This window comes from Macrosteles quadrilineatus, unplaced genomic scaffold (genome assembly GCF_028750875.1).
Source record: "Macrosteles quadrilineatus isolate MER2022 unplaced genomic scaffold, UCM_ALF_1.0 Scaffold_8__2_contigs__length_117827958, whole genome shotgun sequence".
NCBI classification, from domain to species: Eukaryota; Metazoa; Arthropoda; class Insecta; order Hemiptera; family Cicadellidae; genus Macrosteles; species Macrosteles quadrilineatus.
The window spans coordinates 48,761,706-48,776,856 of NW_026542601.1; the positions used below are offsets into that span (position 1 = coordinate 48,761,706).

General features: G+C 35.4%; 1 protein-coding gene across 2 annotated transcripts in view; it reads left to right on the forward strand.

The window, feature by feature from the left end:
• The window catches only part of LOC129000968 (interleukin-1 receptor-associated kinase 4-like), a 29,162-nt gene extending 14,243 nt beyond the window's left edge, over positions 1 to 14,919 (forward strand). For both annotated transcript variants that reach the window (XM_054428076.1, XM_054428075.1), the window contains 7 exons: positions 8,851 to 9,004; positions 9,600 to 9,798; positions 10,255 to 10,386; positions 11,321 to 11,476; positions 12,469 to 12,624; positions 13,146 to 13,208; positions 13,382 to 14,919. In XM_054428076.1, the coding sequence (XP_054284051.1) occupies positions 8,851 to 9,004; positions 9,600 to 9,798; positions 10,255 to 10,386; positions 11,321 to 11,476; positions 12,469 to 12,624; positions 13,146 to 13,208; positions 13,382 to 13,558 (1,037 nt within the window). In that variant the 3' untranslated portion in view covers positions 13,559 to 14,919. The remainder of the gene's footprint in view (positions 1 to 8,850; positions 9,005 to 9,599; positions 9,799 to 10,254; positions 10,387 to 11,320; positions 11,477 to 12,468; positions 12,625 to 13,145; positions 13,209 to 13,381) is intronic.
• The last annotated feature ends 232 nt before the right edge of the window (positions 14,920 to 15,151 follow it).

A 15,151-nucleotide genomic window follows, 5' to 3' on the forward strand; every position in this document is an offset into this window, starting at 1 on the left:
TAGATAGCCTAGGTATAAAAAAAATTGTCTCCTGGCCGTGCGCCCTCTGGGACCTTGCGCCCATAGGCCCAGGCCTACCGGGCCTATTGGGAAATCCGGCCCTGAAAAAATAGGGGCCCCAATCAATATTGATCCTTGAGGGACACCATGCCATAGACAAAGAGAATTAAATATAGACTGTCAGCCGTGCTGCGGTTACCATGTTTACCATAGATTCTGGCGCACACCGCTGGGAGCGCAGTGTAGTTACATAGGCGTACGCCGTCTCTACATGGCGCTCCCAGTGGTGTGTACCAGAACCTATGGTAACCGCAGCACAGCTGGCGGTCTATATTTAATTCTTTTTGTCTATGACCATACTTAACAACTTTTGTTGAGGAAATGTAAGTAATTAATTGGTTATGGCTATTCTATTTATCAATTACAACATACTGCTGTTTGCCTGTAAGATAATATTCAAACCAAAGCCAAGCTCCCCCTTTTACACCTATACATTTAAGATTATCAAGAAGTAAATCATGTGAAACACTATCAAAGGCTTTTGTTAAGTCCAAGAATATTCCAACGACTTTTTCCTTTGAATCAATTTAATTAATTATAGATTCACAGAAATCAAATCATGAGTCAATCACAGACCTTCCTTCTCTAAAACCATGTTGTTCTTTATCTATTAATTATTTTCCTCTAAGAATGTTGAAATTTGTATATGCATAACTTGCACAAAAGTTTGGGAAATTTAGCATAACAATGAGGTAGGCCTGTAATTACACATTTCCTCTGGGTAACCATTTTTATAACAAGGTTCAATTTTAGATTTTTTTTAAATTTTCAGGAAAAATTCCAGAGATGAAAGAACAGTTTATAACTTGTAGTAATGGTAATAGGTAATATATATAAACGAGCCTGTTTAATTATTGGCATTGGTATTTATCCCAGCCAGTAGAAAATCTATTATCAAAAGAAGTTATACTGTTGTCCAGCTTTTTATAAGTAATTGGTGAAGGACTGAATTTTGATATAAACTTTCTGGAGGGTGAAATAATATTTTTTTGAACCAGTAGAAGATTTTAGTTTGGACAATATGTCATTTTCAACTATCGTTGTATTATAGTAATCATTGAAGAGATGGCAGACCTCTTCTATGTCTATGCATTTATTGGCTTTAATATATGGTAAACCTAAAATTTCACCATGGCTTGATTTATGATTTGCTCCAACTTCCCTATTTACAATATCCCATATAGTTTTACTGACATTTGTGATTTTTCGAATAAGTTATGATAATAATGACATTTAGTTTCAATGACTTCAAATTCACTAAATTTAAAGTAATTTAGGAACTGTAGTTTTTAGTTCCTTTTTTATCAGAATATTTTGAATTGATTTATCTTAACATTTCTAGCAGTATTAGGCCTCGTTCACACGTATCGACTTCCTGCCGTGCGCCGTGTACGGCACGACGTCGTGTTTATTCAATAGCATTGCTGTAAATGCAACTGTTCACTCGTATCGACAACGGCGCCATGGCGGCCGTGGACATCACGAAATTCTTCAAGCGACGACCCGGCGTCGCGCCGTACTCGACCTCTTGAACACCATGGTTTCTTATGGATGCGTTCACACAGGTGGACACGGGGCCGTCCCGACTCGGTCTAGCGTATGCGCAGACATTGTTTATTTCAGTGTCTTCCTGGATTCGAGAGGTGTAGTACATCCATCACAAAAGGCGGAATCTTCCACTTTTGTAAAAAATTTGTAAAAATAACTTAATGTGAACAGTTCACAGGTTCATAGTATTATTTGCTATAAAACATTAGTTTTTAAACAGTAAAGTCATGCCTTAAGATGCGCCACAAAGCTCGTTTGTAAAGATTAACCAGATTTATTTGGAAATTAAGTCAGCTGACATAATTTGTATGATACATAAAATACACATTTTAGCGCAAAACCTGAGAGTAACGCTAAGTCTCTCCACAGCTGGGACGGCTTTCTCATCTTAGTGTTCTGTTTCTCCTTGCACTTTTACTAACAGTTCATCGATTGAAGCAACTGACATTCGAAAAAATAATTATAAAATTTACTTTTGTTCTTTCTTAGAAAAGAAAAGAACTGAAAAGAAGAACGAATGCTCCTGTTATTGGCCTTTGCACGTTTATAGGGTGTACCCACTTTAGCTTACTACGCCTCCTTTTGCTTTGACGATGTAGCAAGTATAAAAATAGCATACTTGTTTGGTTATCCATTTTACAGACTGAAGAAATGTGGCAAGAAGTCATCTACGCACGGCGCAAGTCGTGTTGTTCATGGCGCAAGTCGGGTGGTCCACGGCGCGGTTCAGGAATGCACGGTGCCGTGCCGCGCACGGCGGAAAGTCAATACGTGTGAACGAGGCCTTACTCAAATTTAAAACATCAATTAATTATTGTATTTATAATATCATCTGTAATCCAATTACTATTACCTCTGATTAATCTACTTTTAACCTTAGGTAAACAAACATCAAAATCATACTTAACTAGGTGAAACCCGTCAAAATCGATGGTTACTTTCAAGGCTTATGCTAATTCATTTAACTGGGATAAATAGAGTTAAATGATCAAAACTTTACCATTTAGCTATGTTTAATGAGTAGTAAATAAGTTTTCAAAATAATAATGACTATTGTGTAAGTTAAAAAATACCGTATTATGGTTTGATTATTCAATGAATAAAATATTTCCAGTACGTCATTGGAGTTATTATTAGGCCTATGTTAACTGGTTTCATCTCCTTTTTGAAGAACATTCAGATAGTGTTAAAATCGTGTGGATGGATCTTTTGTAATAAACACTTCCGCGATTTCGTCAGTGCAAGGCAGATTAAATCTACGTTTTTATTTGAGAAAAAATATCTATTGAGAAGGCACGTTCTTACTTCAAAGGGAGGTCTACCCTTAAGCTGTGTAAATTTGAATTTTTCCTTCATGATGTCTGACATTATAGTGTACTTCTGTGCCAATGAATGAACCTCTAGCATAGTTTTGAGAAATTTGCCCGTGTGATTGCTGTTAAAGTTTGAATTCCTTGACATGTGGATTGGATGTCAGTTGTCTAAGCCTTGTCAATTACATAAAGTTGTTAACATAATATCTTTTCAGAATGTTGTAGGTGTAGTGGAATTGTACTGAACCTGGATTTTATTTTGAACTGTTTGGGGCCACGTTCATACGGTCGTACGGAAACAAATAATGCAAATGACATAGCAATGCTGCATTTCCAAAACAACAAATACTGTAAATAGGCTGTTATGTGAATAACGACGTTTACATGCATTGTTGTTCATCAACGAATCTTATAAAGGATGATGAGATCTAGTTTAAAGGAAACATGACCTTTTGTGTGACAACAGTTGCTTAAATGGTTATTACTCTTATTGCCATTTTTTTCAGTCAAAGTGCTGAGATAAAACATGAATGTACTCATATGTGAATTGTAACTAAATTACTTTCAATATTTATTAATTACTGTATTTTCAAAAAGAATATTTAAATTTAATGAAATATAATTAGTGAAGAAGAAAAACTATATTCAAAAATAATATTCTAAAATTAAATGGTGTCTAGGTAGGAAATATTTCTTTTGTACTGTCCAGTGTCCAGGTGTGAAGTAGCATTGTTGGAAGGAAAGCTAAAGAAAAGGAAGAAAATGGGCTTGTGGTGGAAGAGATAAAGAGAGATGGATGTGGGAGCCAAGTCTCCAGTGATTTAAATATTCAAAAGTAAAAATTAACATTCAGAATACATATAAATATTGAATATAAAGAGACATAAAGAAAGAAGATAATCACTATTCAACAAAAATTGGTAATATCAACTTCAATTATCATCATCAATTTCCAACCACCATCACACCATTGTGAATTGATTAAATTCAAGTGACTGTTTTCAAACTAAGAACTTATAGCCTAAAACTCTCATTATTAGCCTATCTCATATTATTTAGCCTACTTTAGTACTGTATAAATTAAGTTAATTAGCCTATCAGAATTTCATACCCGGCACGAACCAACCCCTAGATTAAGATAATTTTCTCTCCAAATTGCTATCTAGCCTAGCACATCAAAAACCTAGACCAAAATATAATTTCACTGTCATAGCCCAATGAGATTTTTGTAATAGCTATAGAACCTAAATATATTTTATTGTAACTTTATTGGAATTTTATTATCTATTTTAAGTAAATTCATATTTTGAAATCCATAAATAAAGAGGAGTAGGTTGCAAAATGGCGTCCCAACGAGTGGGCTATTGAAAATTCTGATCTAGGCCTAACCTACGATTAACCTACACAATTTAAGATAGGCCCTAGTAACCAAATTAACACACAACTAACAAACCTTCAAATACACAAATAAAAAATATATACAACAACACAGGGAATAATCATTTATTTAATCAATATGAGTGACGATGACAAAAGGTACAATTTACGACCAAAGCCGAAGTTATCGTGGAAGGCAGCCGAAAATAATTTGCGTTACAACACGGACAAAGCTGAACTTGTAATAAACTTTATTTTTTATTCAAACCATTTTCATTATAGATCTTATTTTCATAACACAAAACCAAAACGATGTGATATTAAACTATTAACTATTTGACAGAGTCTAGGAGGCAGAACATTTTGCCATTTCACAATAGAGTAGGCCTACTATATGCAATTTCAACATACAGTATCCCCTTAATGGTAAAATGTCCTCTTTATCTATAAACTGTCAACATGTCTCTGAATTTGTTTAAGTTTGAATGTGTTTTGTGAACAAATCAGCTATCAGATCATCAGTCGGGCAGTATTTAATTTCAAATTCTTGGTTCTGATATTTTTCACTCAGATAATGAAATTTCATTTCATTATGTCTTCTTCCTGTTAAACTTAACTGACCAGATTTAATTAGTTTTATAGAACTTGGGTTGTCCACATACAAAGTCGCTTTTACTTGTTTTCCCATTATCTCTTCAATCAAAGTTCTCAGATATGTGAATTCCGTACAGCAATCTGCAGCGGCAATACTCAGCCTCTGTTGTAGAATTTGCAACTATGTTCTGTTTGAAAGCAGCTAATTTAAACCAAGCAGCAACAAAAAACCGTAATACGCAATAAGAACTGTCAAAGTTGGATTATATACACTTCTTATGTTTATGTTTTTAATTCCATGAATAATCTGTGATACTTTGTTTTAATCTTTAACCCTCCGAGTGTCCATAGTTTAGGCCTTAATGTTCACCTATTTTTGGCGCATTTGCAAGGTTTTATTAAAACGGATCTGAGAAGCTTAAAACAATGTTAATTCTACTGTTCTATATACCATTTTGTTTGGAAAATCATGGGCTTCAATATCATATATAAAACATAAGGAATATTTGTTTCAAAAAAATTTTTGGTAAAAAAAATTATTTTGGAAAAATTGAAAAAAATAAGTTCGCGCTCAATAAAATTGTATAAATTATAGGCCTATAAATATTTGAATAGCCACTTTGTTCTAAATTTTATGAGGATTACAAATATATAATAATATAAGGAAGTAGATTTGCAAATAAATAAGTTATGGACAAAAAACTGATTTCAGTACATAGCGTTTAGCTAAGAATGCATAGCCTAACCATAGCTAGGAATCTGGCTGATAATTAACATCAATGTCACTACCAACTTCATCCGGATCGTCAATAAGTCCTTCAACATCACTAATATCATCTTCTAGTGCATTACGTATATCACTACTGTCCATTTTTACCACTAAAAACGACGATAAACGTACAAAAACACACAAGTCACCGATGTGAAATAACCAAGTTGTCTAAAACACGAACGTCAGCTGTCTGCTACAATTACGATCGGCTCGGAGAACATAAAGCGCTTAGAGACAGACCTCTGGAGAAAGCTTAGAATCTAACGAAAAGAACGATACCTAACTCGATCCAGTTCAATCCGATTCAGTCAGTCAGAGCCTTCGCCGTAAACGATGTTCGTGTGTCGAAAAATCGATGCGTGACACTACACAAAGTGTGTCGTGAGTCGATTTTTCGACGAGTGACGCTCGGAGGGTTAATAATTTATTTTTCTCTAATTGTTTAGCTGAAGTGGTAGAACATTATGGCTATGGTAGATGTGTAATACTATAGTATACCGTAAATTTAAAGAAGGAAATTTTATTAAACTGTGTCCTCCCCAACTGTAAACGCAAAGCTTGAGTATAAAGCATCTTATACTTATATGCCAATCCCGTATGAAGGACGGGTACTCTGCTAGTATCATCATGAACTTATCTTACACACTTGAAATTAAAATTGATTGTGGACTAGTTTCTCACTGTTTGTACTATAGGCTTAGCAACTCAAATTTGAAATTAAACCTGACTCTAGAGGGTTTTACCAATTTTATTGGTTCTACTGACTGACCTTATTTTGGAACATTGTTACAATATATCTATAATGTGTTCTTGAAAATCAAACTTCATTGCCATTGATAATCTCAAGCACATAGTGAAAAGACAATAGTAGTGTTTTAGATTCAGTTTCAATTTTTATAAACTCAACATTTAGATATCAAAGGTTATCCTAGTTTAGTAGGGTCATGTTAATGACATCATATTACGAAGACTCTTAAGTAATTAATGATAAATGAAATTAAATAAGATACTTACTTAGTTTTTAAATATAGAAGATTAAAATTTGGTTATTGTAAAATTTGTTGAAGAAAATTTTGAGTGAAATATTTAGAATGCTATAATATTCTTAGAATATAATGGAATGCCTATCACTATACAGACTTGTACCAGGGTTTTTTCCTAAAAATTGTTGTTTGGTTATGTTATGAAGATTGTATGTCATGTGTTGCTAGTGATTTTGAAAACTATTATACCGTTTTACAAATTCAGTGAACATAAAACTAAAAGCTTTGAAAAAGTGATAGTTAGTATTCATGTAAGCTGTATTCCACCAGAAAAGGTAACAAATTTACTCTCTTTTGTAAAATCTGTTAATTTGTGACTCTTGAAAATGAAAAAAAAAACTATCTGAAACAGTTATCACAAGTTTTCAATTGGTGATAAAAATTGGACATCCAATACTTAAGTGACACTAATGAAATCTGGTGTTGTCTTTTAAACTCCACAGCAAAAAAAAAAAAAAAAAAAAAAAAAAAATACTTTGGCAATGGACTCTTCACAAGAGATAAACTATAGTGACATACACAAACTTCTTAAAGAGTTGAAGACAACTTTTAAGCAAGTCAAGAAGCTCTTTGGCGACTTACTTACATTTTTCCTCGAGACATTGAAAAGTGCCGAAAAAGTATGCAAACTGTCTCATAAAATGTTGTCCATGAAGAAAACAGATGCGGGAAATGTCTCCCATCATAATGTTCCATACAACCTTCTGTCAGGGCTAGATGACCCGAAGAAAGATTCAGTTAGAAACTTAAAATCTCTCAGGGTTCCTCTAAAAACTCAGGATGTGTCGTCAATCGTAAGAAGGTTAGATGAATCTATAAGTGAGGGGATGGAAGAGCCTATGATTGATGCTTCTTTGGAGGTTAATCCAACATCCAAGATATCCAAAATTTCTGTCAAAATGGTTGGACAACTGCACACTGAGGAAATTTTGCTGAGGTGTGTTGAAAAAGATCCACCTATCCGACGCTCGCGTTTAACGATAGATTCTGCGAGGCGCCACTTACTTGCTGCTGTTCAACAGGCCCGTCGCTCTAAATGTTATAAGTGTATTTGGTTCTGTGGCCCAATGACTTTCTTTAGAAAGAATGAAGGTATGAATACTTTGCCTGAAAAAAGGGTGACAACTTTTATATTTTGTTTGTGAGGTAATGTATCTGGTCAATTCTGTTTTAGCGAACCCATATAGTGAATAAGCTTTTAATCTCATTACTCAGTAAGACCTAGACCCAATACCGATAAAAAAAACTGTAAATGCGATGGAAGGTGGTGTTGTTGACTAGGTCTATACACTTCTCAATTGACTATTACCATTGACTGATTATTATATTATACTGAATTATTATATTAATCCTGAATTATTATATTAATAGTCAAAAATATTACTCTCTACTGTAGGCTACTTATAATCAGTGTGCGAATCGGCCGCAAATCTCACTTCAACGCTTTTCACATCGTCACAATTGCTGTTTTATTGTAAAATTATCAGATTTAAAATGTATATCGTTAGGCCTATGATGGAATAAAACATCTTTGGCCACGCAACATTTGTTTACAAGATGATTTTTCACATTAAAACTGCAAGCAAATATTTTGTCTTTATACGTGTAAACTAGCTGTTCTGAATTGTACACAGTTTTAACTGACTACTCAATTCCCGTACGTAGGACGGGCTAGCATCTCGTTCTTATTTAAAATTAAACGGTTGTAGGTTGCATGTTTATGGAATTATTTTGATCAAATTTGGTAAATTTATTCTTTTCATCTAAGCTTATTACTATTTCACTAAATAACAAACCTCATTACCTTAACTGTAGCAGTAAACCTAAGTACTCATATAACCTAATATTTATAGTCAATCAATCTGACATATTTTAGGAATTATTTTAGCGATAATCCTATCATACTGCACTCATCTCCATTCATACTCGGCTTAAAATACCTACCTTTGGATGGTCACTCTGCAGGTTGGAAATAGTTTTGAAGTACGATTCACATACATTACGCTCAATTTAAACTGTGTTGTTTATTAAAAGACATGAACTACTGTATAGGGTTTTTAAAATTATAAATATGTCTATAACATCTTTAACAAACGTTGTGTTCTTGAAACATTGGTTTCCTAACTGTTTTTTTTCTCTCCAGTACCCCCACCCCCGAGGCCACATACGGGCCCGGCAGCTACCATCACCGCGGGAGGAGTTGACTTTACTCCCAGTGCTCCTCCCGCACCCTCCTCCCCTCTACCTACCACCTCTGAACACACAGCGGATCCTGCAGAGCTGCTAGTGTCTCACGTGTGAGTATTTAATGCTTAAAATTTTAATAATATGTTGTATAACTTTCGGTAAGTAGGTCTATCCATAAATATTACAGTTTAAATTTGCACAATCAGCCATGCACTAGTCCGGGGTATCTAGTCATCTAGCAGTCTTAGACCATTAGTTTTGCAGCCTATTTTTTACGATTTTAATGTCACTAAGTATCTGTGTTGTTTAGTCCAGCTGCGCAGTTTGGCATTTAAGTTGTGTTTGTGAATGTAAGTGTTTTTGAAAGGCAAAGTCAATTGTGTGCAAGCACATTGGTTTTTGACACTAGTGCAACCCAGCCTAAAAGCTTATCTGACTGAACAATCAGAAAATCATCTTGAGCCAAGCTTTTCTTTTTGTGATATTATTACGATCACAGAAGGCGTCTGCAAAAATTTTTTCAGTTGAAATTCACAATGCTTTTGCGATTGCCGAATTTTTTCATGATTTTGTTGTGATTGTCCAAGAAGATATTTACGCAACCAGTTTACAATTCTTTTTGCTCTTAAAAGTAGTAGTAAGTTCAATTTTTAATGGAGGCAAGTTTAATGATATGGTCTCTGAAGGTTGGTTTCTGTATTGCAGCAAAGAGATGACCAAATTGCCCTATGCACGGCTGGAGGAGGTCACTGATGGGTTCGCTGCTACACGTCTGCTGGGTGGAGGTGCGTGGGGACAAGTGTACCAAGCCACTCTGCCCCGTCTCGGCCCGGTAGCTATCAAGCGACTACACCTGGCAGTGACGGGGGGACCTTGGGAACCTCTGCAGCAGTTCCACAACGAGGTAACTTAGTCTACCGTCCAAGTAAAGCTAGTTTACACAATATTGTAAAGTGAATTAGAATTTCGATAGACATTGCAACTTTTTGTTTTAATTTTAACTCTTATTTTCATCCAAGTTCCTAATTGAATTGTCTATTGTCCTGTTTGAAGGAGTAGTATGTAGTCAATAAACAATAATTGTTTATTGACTACATACTACTCCTTCAAACAGGTAGTGTAGCTGTTTAATATTAGTTTTATGTATTACAAATTCTCATTGGCTATTGTCTCAATAATGTGTTAGGGGAATTAAGGTATCTGTTTGTTGGACAGTAGCTGTTTGTACCCTTATTTTTTACGAGTTATTGTCATTACTACTTTTTATGTTGAAATCATCTTTATTACCTTGTAGTTTCCAGACCAGTTTTTCCAATGATTCCGCAAGTGTGTTGACTGATGTATGCAACATTGTTTACAGATTGATGTTCTGGCACAGTTATCCCATCCCAACCTACTGCCACTGCTAGGCTACTCGGAGGATGGCCCGGCGCTCTGTCTGGCGTATAAGTACATGAGGCATGGCTCCTTGCTTGACAGACTGGCGTGTACGGTAAACACTAGTCATTTGTATTGTACATTATATCAGTTAGTATCCACTTTGAACAGTACATGAAATATCTCTGGCCAAATGATGTTTAAAATCTCAAAAACCAAAATGATAAAAATGGTTTACAGAATCGCTTCACCTGTTTCAAAGCCAGATTCAATTCCAAGAGAGAACCAGATTTAATAACTCCGGTTTTCATCAATAGACTCTTGAGTCACCAACATGATACAGACGTGTAACCGATGTCCCAACTCCATTGACCATAGGGTGAAGCACTTGGAAGCTCTAAATAAACGGTGGGATTCTGGCACAATATTGCTGAGGTGGAGGACCAAACAATAACAAGACAAGAGCTGACTGGACACAAAATATAAATTTATCTAACAATATATATATATATATATATATTATTTTCTTGCATTTTTAGGGCTACTAATATAATAAAATTATATGTTTTAATTTTAATATATATATATATATATAAAACAATATATAACAAGCATTCTTCTTTTGATGTAATTACCAAGCTATGCTCTAGTCAAAAGAATAACCTAACCTTTTCAAACTATTTAAAATTTCTTTAAAACATAAAATATTTCATTTAAAATTTGAAATTTTTTTATTTATTTATTTAGTTAACATTACCATTCAGCAAGACATTTAATCAACAAGTTCAAGAAAACAGGGTTGAGTTAGGTTAGGTGGCCACCTTGTAAAAAATCTTAATATATGTATTTAGCCTAGTTACTTTGGAGTCAGTGATAAGAAGATAACTCAGGAAGACCCCTGAGGATGCCACACAAGCTGGTGAAATGCATTGGGTGACACAAGCGTATTACCTATTCAAGAACACAAGCAACAACAAAAATGGGGAAATGAAGTTTAATTTGAAAATCATTGTAAAAAAATACAATAACGGTACAATGTTGGGTTCCAGAATGGGAGGCAGCCTCTGCAGTGGTGTGACAGACTGGTGATTGGTCTAGGCTCTGCACGAGGTCTGTGTCATCTACACACGGTGTTGGAGAGGCCCCTTGTACACCGAGATGTCAAGTCCGCTAATATTCTGCTGGACGACAACTTTGTTCCCAAGGTAAACCACAAACTAATACACCACTGCGTAATTTCTTGTATTAAATGGGTTTTGACACTTTGTATGTAAAATTGTGTACTGTTTTAGAAAGTAATATTTAGACTTATTCTTGATTGTTCCGTTATTTTCGGCCAACCAGATCAAACAGAAACCAGAACAGGGTACAGGCCCAATTAGTTTGGATCTGACCTATTGAACCACAACATTTCCTTATTATCATTGTTGTAAGTTAATTTTTGGTAATGGTGAATTTATCATTTAAGAAATCACTGCAGTGATTTTCCATCACGATTAGTAATAACATTGAGTATACACGTGCTATAGTAGCCACTCAATGGAGGTTATCGTTACCTGAACAGCGCTGTTCCAGACTAGCAACAGCGGCCCGAACTACTCCACCCTGGGCTTGTCGGTAAGGCAGTTTGGTGGTTTTTTATTATTGCTTTCATTGAAGGCTGTAAAATGTCATTTTTGTTGATGAAATTCATTTGTTTCTTTCTAGTTTCGTTGTTTTATAATACAATTTTTTTACTACATGATTAAAAGATCCTCACAGGCGCATTGCACTATCGACAGACTACCGCGAATCAAGCGTCAGCGGCCCGAACTACGTCGCCAAAATCGGTGACAACTCTTATACGTGTATACTCAATGGTAATACATAAACTTTTTACGATGTCTCGTGATTTGGAATCTGATCTTGTCCACAGGCGAGAAAGCAACATCTTGTGTAGACATGTGTTCTCTAGATCTCATTATTAATTATTGTTTTAAAAAGATTTATTTTGTTTGGCTAATATACAGTTCTCTGTGTTGTGTTTCATTCAGATTTTCCAGCTTTGGCTGGGTTTTGTGTACTATTCTTCTTATGTTTTAGCTGCTTTCCCACCTGTTGACAGAATCAAATTCCAGATCCTGAAAAATTGGAAACATTTTGATCTTTAGGATCTTTGTTGTGGGCCGCAAGTCCTAATTATAGTTTGCTGGTTCAGTTAGGTGATTTTGGCCTGGTCCGGATGGGCTCTAATGCCAACCACACCCAGACAGCGGCCATTACTACAAACGTCATTGGCACATCGGCATACATGGCTCCCGAGGCCTACAGAGGAGATGTGTCCGTCAAGATGGATGTTTTCAGCTTCGGGGTGGTGAGTTACTTGTCCACAAATATTAGTAGTTTACTAGTCTTGGCCATTGAGGACACAGAGGCAGATAATAAGGTTATTTAAATCTGCTTTAGAAAACAGAAAAACACCTGAATTGATTATAGAAACAAAACTTGATGGACCCAGTACCAATTTACTTATTAGTTTTGATATACCCGGAGGCTAACTACTAGCATTTATTAGATGCCTAACATTGACAACTAGATCCAGTTACAAACTATCAAAACCTCAAGACTTTTGTCAAACGGGCAACCCTCTAAGTTAAAGTGAACCCTATAAGCTCTCAACAAATCAGCAAATTATGTTTTACTTATTTATTAATTTACAAAATCCACACTTGTTTCATGTTAATTAATATAATAATTACATTAATCAACACCTTACCGTTTATTACTCTGGCGGATCAAAAATAATAGTTGCTGAAGCAAAAGGTGTATTTAATACCGAACAAGGGCTACTTAATAATACTTAAAAAGGCAGTTAAAAGTATTGTTGCTTTTCAGGTCTTATTGGAGCTATTGACAGGCCTGCCTCCTTATGATGAAAACAGAGAAGGTCATGACCTCGTAAGTAATGCAGTAAAGTAAAAAAGTTGAACCATAAAGTTAGATTAATATTTTACAAGGAAAAGATTATCATTTAATAAACAGTTATCAATTATTCTAGGTTAAAATTATGTTGAGTAAGCTTGTCTATTATGTATTTTATTTACACAACTGATTACAGAAATGTATTTCAGATAACTCATGTGGACGACGCTGATAATAGAAATGAACTAGTAGACAATAGAGCAGGAAACTGGCCTCAACACGTCGTTCAACAGATGTTTGAACTTTCCGACTTGTGTTTGTATGAGAAGAAAAGACGACCGTTGATGCCAGCTGTAATTGAAAAACTAGAACTTTTGATTTGCTAGTTGAACATGAAGATAATCAGTAAAATGTTAGAGGTCAAGCGTGTAACATAGACTATAGACCACAAGGACCTAGGCTTTTAGGATTTTTGTGAGGATAGGTGGCTTATAGCATAGATGCAATACTGCATTGGTAAATTTCTCATCCAAATGGATCAGTTAAATACAATTTTATTATTAGTTCCGCACAGTGCACTGTAGCGATCAGCGTCACCAACATGAACTATGCACGAAAAACGAGCTTCATCATTTACAATGGGATGAGAAGTTTACTTGTGTTGGATTAATCTATGCATACTCATAGCATTGTACATAGCATTGATATAAGCCCCCGTATGCTGCATGTACTGAGCTACGGGTACTCTATCACTACTAATGCAATCAAAATACATAATTGTAATATTTGATTAAGAACAAATTGTATTATGTACTTGTCTATTAAGCAGGTTAGAAAATAGTGCATTACTCTTACCTGAACATAACTTGAAGTGAAACAATTAATGTGCCAAGGAGACCGAAAAACAGAAAATTTGTGTTTAGTTGTTATTTGCCGCTTAACCCTTCCCGGACGGGTGACGGATATATCCGCCTAAGTCTTTGGCGATAAAGGACGGGTGGCGGATATATCCGCTTATGGTTTTTGATGTTCCGGACGGGAAGCGGATATATCCGCCTTCTCTTCAGACAGACTGGCAGGTGCTTGAGCAGTAACCAGATGTTTTGCGGTACCAAAGCGCCACTTCCTGCTCTCTCCATGGCTGAGCTCTCTCCCACAATCCCCCCTCTCTCCCGCGCACCCCCCACCTCTCCTACGGTCTTCCCTCGACGTTTCACGCTCAACATTACCTTGTCTTTATTGATTGTTTAAACATATTGTTCTTTATTTATTGCCTAAAGTTGTCATGGTCATATCTTCAAAGACGGGTGGCGGATATATCCGCTGCTTTTCTACTCATCCGTGAACGGGTAGCGGATATATCCGCATAGATAAAAACTAGTAAAAAATTATTTTGACAGTATGAAGTGTTCCATTGTGTTTATTTTATGTGTACTTGTATAACAAAACACAAATAAGGAAAATAAATTTTTATTTTTTCTTATAATTTTTTCCAGTTCTATGTCACGATTTCGCCTGTCCGGGAAGGGTTAATACTTTAATTGCTTGTTATATTATCTATAGGCCTATAAATAAAAATTAATCCCTTTTTAGCGAATTTCCCTATAGGGAAGTAGCTATTACCGTAGGTGGCACGATAAGACCTAGACCCGGGACCAATTTACTTTTTCATTTTGATGTCCCCAGAGGCCAAAAACACCATTTGTTCAAATTTGTATATATATATAGAGACATATATATATATATATATACGTCCGTGAACGCGATAGCTTGAGTAATTTTTGTCCGATTTTGATGAAATTTGGTTTAAAGGTGTAAAGCGGGATAAACTTGAATGAGTTCGCGAACCAGCATGATCGGACCATGGGAACGGGGCTTTACGGGGGGTTTTATGGGGTAAAAATTGGTTTTTCTCACTTTTGACCCTCAAAACACAAAATTTCCCAATTTCTCTCTAGACCTTTTTAAAGAGCTTAAAA